Source organism: Rhagoletis zephyria, unplaced genomic scaffold (assembly GCF_001687245.7).
Source record: "Rhagoletis zephyria isolate East Lansing unplaced genomic scaffold, Rhagoletis_zephyria_1.1 Rzeph_scaffold_06028, whole genome shotgun sequence".
Taxonomy (NCBI): Eukaryota; Metazoa; Arthropoda; class Insecta; order Diptera; family Tephritidae; genus Rhagoletis; species Rhagoletis zephyria.
In genome coordinates, this window is record NW_016163111.1 from 26,407 (window position 1) to 32,333 (window position 5,927).

General features: G+C 33.4%; 1 protein-coding gene across 1 annotated transcript; it reads left to right on the top strand.

Annotated features, from left to right (window-relative positions):
• The first annotated feature begins 1,266 nt into the window (after window positions 1-1,266).
• Dsk (Drosulfakinin) lies at window positions 1,267-1,761 on the top strand. Its single transcript, XM_017628554.1, has one exon. It carries the CDS (start codon window positions 1,307-1,309, stop codon window positions 1,715-1,717), a length of 411 nt encoding a protein of 136 aa, XP_017484043.1. The 5' UTR covers window positions 1,267-1,306; the 3' UTR covers window positions 1,718-1,761.
• Window positions 1,762-5,927: the final 4,166 nt, after the last annotated feature.

Sequence of the window (5,927 nt, forward strand, 5' to 3'; positions counted from 1 at the left end):
TCTTTGCCGAAGGTGTGTAACGCTGCCAATGAGACGAATGTACGAAAAATTGAGGTACTTAGGCGGGTTGGGAAAATAACCAGGGAGGTACTTAAGAGAGGGCTTTTATTCAGATTACATTCAAAAATTTACATTGCCCAAAAATGTTGGTTACTTATGCGGGTTAGGTACTTAAGCGGGTTTCACTGTAGTTAAATTATTAAATGCATTTGTGCTTAAACATGTAACCTAACATCTAACACTTTAAAGTAAAACCACCGGGTTGTTATGTTAGATTTGTACCGTAATTGAAATAAATAAATAGGGGGTGGGCGTTATAGTAAGAAGCTCTTTATTATCTTCCAAATTGGAAAATTTTAGCGTATACGAGCAGTGTACACCAAATTTCTAAAAAAAAAGTTATTTTTTTAAATTTGTGCTTCTTTTTCTAGAATTGGTGGAAGATAATGTAAACCAATTTTGGCGTTCTTTCAGATTTGTGCTTTTATAGTCAAAACCAGAATATAATATGAATTTAATCAAAATCGGATAACATTTACATACTATTTCCGCCTACAAGAGCTCGGGCGTGGTAGAGCGTCGAGATTTAAAATTTTCCACATTTCTTCATTCTTAAGTTCAGAATAGCGCATGTACGAAATTTTAGCGAATTTGTAGGACGGTTACTACTTTTGGCCGCAGCTTATATGGGGACGTCACTCTGTGCGGTATAACGCGGTGCAACATTTGGATTGCCCACTTTAGAAAAATGTTATAATATTTATTGGTAAATAAAAGCCTATATATATAAGCATTCTGTGATGCACCAATATCAAAAGATATCACTAATTGTGTTCCTTTTATACGATGTTTGGTTCAACCAATTTAAAAGAGACTTTTAAAGACAATCTTAAAATTGGACAATGCATTTTGTCCGGATTAGTTGATCAAACGCGCCACTGTGCGCCGTCTGTACAATGTTTTAGCACTCCGTAGCATAAATAATGAAGGATATAAGAATAACTAACGCCTTTGCTCGTCAATCTATTATGCAACAATATTCTTCAGAAGCTGCGAACACCTGCCAATTATGTGTCAAATTGCGAGAAAGAACTTGTAATTGAATTTGCTTAAATGATAAGCGCAGAGTTGAAGAGGCTATTTAAAAAATGCAGTGGAATATTAAAAAGGCGAAAAAGGAAAAACCATGTATTTTAAGTTCTTGTGTCTTTCATTCGTTATAAAAGGTGCATCGCCATTAGTTATTGAAATCAATTGAAGAAACGTGTCCTTAGCGCAAGCACCTATAATTTTTCCAATCCAAAGCATGTCAAGCGTACCAGAATTAATAACTTTCATCTCGCTTTTCTGTGTTTTATTTAATTCGACTTCAGCAAATACTTTAGGGACAAACAAGGCAGAATTAAGTGATATGAGTTCGAACGACGGTAGTGAAATCTCAAATGGATTGCCTCTGAGATCATATGGTGATGCCACCGGTAGACGTTCTCTCGGCAATTATCATAATATGCGGCCTCTATACGGTCTCGGTCCGCAAATGTTGCAAATATCACGGTCTAAAATACCTATCGAACTGGATTTGTTGGTGGAAAATGAGGACAGCAGTCTATCCAAGCGTTTTGACGACTATGGTCACATGCGGTTCGGAAAACGAGGTGGTGAGGAGCAATTCGACGATTACGGTCACATGCGTTTTGGTAGAAGTACATATTCATAAACTAAGATCATAAAAAACTTTTCTGCAAAATCTTGACGACTTTGGTAAACCAACTATGAATAAAAGAATAAGATATTGTAAGAATAAGAGATTGTGAATATAACGTGAACATATTTATATATATATTATATATGTATGTATATAAACAGATACTTAGTAGTAATATTTGTATGTACATATTTACTTTCAGATGTACATATTTATACTTAGAGAATGCGTTTAAATCATACTTACATTATGCACATTCTTGTTGCCTCCTTTTTTCAGGAACTGCATAAAAGGCTCCATTAGTTGACTCAGTGAGTTCGACAACCGTACAAGTCCAAAATTTGATCTTTTATATTAAGATAGCAGTTTTGTTTAAAATTTGTCTCTTAATCGACTGAGTTTAATTTACTAAATAGTGCCACTACAGTTGGTGCCACTACATATATAAATATAAAAGAGAAACAACCAAGCAAGCGGTGTTTCCTCTTAGCGTTACAGGATACCAAGAGATTCAACAAAATCTATCATTATTTTTCAATAAAAGGCCAATCGTATTTGCCCTGCGATCGGGATCTTGGCTGTGCAAAACAAAATTTCAGAAAACATCATCGAATTTATACTCAGTGTCGCCAGAAGCAAATTTCGTTTAGAGCTAAAACGGTCGGAAAAGGGCGCTAAAAAAAGCTAAATGATACTAATAGTAGCTAAAATGAAGAGCTAATTTTTTTTTAAGTTGAGCATTTATTGACGTAAAGCTGATTTAAAATTTTCCGCAATTTTAATAAACACAAAGAGTTTTATAAATTTAAGTCCTGAAAAAAACTTTTACAACCAAAATAGGAGCATATATTTCGAATTCATTGCTACGGCACTGATAAGACCTATATGTATGCGTATACTTATATAAAATAGACAATGAACTAAAAATACGTTACAAACTGTTGAAATCTGCAATTTGAGATATTTGAATGGACCGTATAAACTCGGGTTACGAATCATTTTTTTTTTTTGCAAAATTTTGTTTGACAAGTTTTATTTCCTTCTATCCTTAAGATAAAATTAGTAAGGTAAAAGTAAAATCCGCACATTTAGAAAAGGGATTTTCTTGTAATACATTTGAGTAGTCCACTTGCGAACAGCGTTATGTGATTTTATAAAAGTAAGCCATAAATTTAAAAAAAAAACGTCTATGACTACAAGTAACATCCTAACAGTATATTTTTTACCTGAAAATTTTGATAAATAAGCGCTTAATAACATTAAAAAATAAAATTGCAGTATGGTAGTTTTTGCTAGTTTTATATTTATAAATTGAATATAGCAAGTTTTGAAACAGTAACTTTTAAATAGCGAGCTTTTTTTTTAGCTTTTTGAGTTCTCTCCTCAATGAAGATTGGTCTGCTTCTTTTTTACTACCTCTTGCACTAGGCACCGAAACTAACACGTTTTCTTGCAGTGTTCTAAGTTTATAAGAAGATGGAGACTGTTAAGAGTGTATAAATAAGTACTATAGCCACGATTGAGAGAATACAAAGGTTGCGCCGATCTCGGACCGCTATTTCTCTCTTAACGAATTTGACAGAATCGTCGTTTGCATGACGTCACACTGGTGCATCTTGTTTACATTTTCCTTGCAACATTTTTTCTTCTTCTTCCATTCTTGCTCACGTTTTGGCATTTCTCTCTCGCAATTGCACCAGTGCGACGTCACACAAAAGTTATTCTCAAAAATCCTCTCTGATCGGCGCAATCTTGTATTCTATCATTCTTGTACTATAGCGACTTTAGCAAGAGTAGTTAACATTTGAAGCTACATTGTAGCGACTTTTGCAAGAGTAGTTAACATTTGATGCTACGTTTTTCAGAATATAGAAAGATTTTGCAGTGTGTTGTAAGTGGACATGAAACTACTTTAAATACTGGTACGGTACGCACCAAAAACTAAAAATCGACAAAATTTTACATAGTGCACATTGCAAGTAGACTACTCATTTTTGAATTCTTTAACCTAGATCGGCGTTGGGCCCTGCCTTTACCACGGGCAAAGCGCTTTTCTATATATTTTGTATAGGACCGTGCAGAGTAAAATATCTCTCTGCCCATCGCTGACCTAGATCCAAGAGTTCTCCGTGAAGACAAATGTATGTTTTCCGCTGCATTTCAAAATTTGAAATTTTATCAACACTTAAAGGTCTGATTATGTATACTTCGCATAACTTCGCGCAACTTCTTAAACGTAACACAACTTTACAAGACTTAAGCTGATTGTGCTTTGCATGCAACAAAATTTACCAACTAGAGATGGGCACGGGTCTAAATTTTCAAGCCCGGCCCGGCACGAGTGCAAAATCAACTTTCAAAACACGCACAAGCCCACACGTTAAGAATTTTAGTGGGGCCCGGCCCGGCACGACGGGTCACGCCCCAGCCCGGAAATAAAGAGCCAACTTTTATTGTATGTATACATACATATGAACATATTTTTAATTTTGTGTTCATGGCCATATGTATATTTACTTAAGCGAATCAATATTTTACATCAAAGATTTTTATAATATATTTTCTGGGAAGTAGAAAAAGTTAAAGGTATTTTATGTACAGATATGTATGTAACCAAAACTACTAAGTATTATATATTTTCTATCGGTTTCCAAATATTTCTTTTTTTGCTTTTCTCTTATCAAAAGAGTTTTAAATATGAACTATTATTTTTTTTTTGTATAAAAACAAAAGCTCATCTAAATTTTTAGTATTAGCAACTGGCTTTTCGTGCCTTTACGTGCTTTTATGAAATTTTACTGAACGCCCAGGCCCGCACGAGTTCGTGCTGACAGCAAAGATTCCGGCCCTCCATTCTCTACTAACGACCTTATGAATCGACGCAATAGGGTTATTCACGGTGTGTGAACAAAACAGTTGATTTTTGATTTATTTAGGTAAATGAATTTGTTTACAGAAAAATTCATTCAAGTGGATATTAAGTGGTTTTAATGGGGTATATTTGTAGTCCAAATTAAGTCGACACTAAAGTCCTTTGCAGTTTGACATAATTTTCTATGCAATATCTGTCAAAATATGTAAATATAATAAGTATGTTTTTGAAACAAAGAGGTAATTAACTTCATATATTAAACGATATTTTGCTATAAAAAGCATAAAAATACCCTTTAATTTTATATATAGCATTATATAGTTAGGTTTAAGGACAACTGCCAACAGCGAAATAAAACAACTGCATTGATATTATATTTTATTATTTTATTTCAAATAAAACGATGTTTAAATATAAAATTAAAATTTTGAATAAAAAATAGCGCGATATTTTCTTCCAAATGTTCGCCTGCAGAGTTTTTATAAGCTTTTATTTACCTTGGTCGTCCCGCGCAAATCGCAGAAATTTCCAATCGATTTTAAACTGACTTCCCGACAAGTTAGAGACTTGAAATTTTCAGCATAGTTCCAATCAATCAATGCAATTTAAAATATAAATGATTTCCCCATATGGTCCAGGGGTCTTGATTCAAAGGCGGTCAAAAAATAGTAAGATTTATGGCTAACAGAGCGTAATTTGCCAAAGAACGTAAAACCACTATAAAATTGTTAAAGCTGCCGGCGCGCCGCGGCGGTAGTCTAGCAAAGCTATCTGTGGCAAATTCTAAATATCAATCTAGTCTCGATATGAACCTCGTTGTAGGAATTAGAAGACTCCAGATGTCGCCCGCAAGAAGAAGTTAAATAGTGCGCCTAAATATATGCCATGCTACAGCGGAAATGGTCGACACGCCATTTCTTTAAATAAAATTAACTGCTGCTATATGTACATATGTATGCTTATACAAAACGTAAGCAAACAACATTTTGCTTGCCAAGTCTTCTGTTCTCTTTCATTGCAAGTTGAATTATTTTAATATCTATTGCAAAATTATCTACATAAAATAAAATAACACTTTTTAATATACAACGACTTTATAAAAAAAACATTTTTTAAAAAGAAGCTTTTATTAACCGTACAATCAAAGGAATAAAATGAAGTAGTGTAACAAAAGATTTTTTAGCAAGAAAATTTTGTCAAAACTGCACTAAAATGAATAAAATAAAATAAGTTAAGATCTCGTTAAAGTTACTAAAANGAGAATTTGTTATTATAAATCATATATTTAATTATAGGTGTTTTTGTGCTCTTTCTTATCTTGTGCATATCTTTTAATATAGTTCATTACGT

Coding starts and splice junctions, on each gene's coding strand:
- Dsk (XM_017628554.1), top strand. CDS start 1,307: ATGTCAAGCGTACCAGAATTAATAACTTTCATCTCGCTTTTCTGTGTT.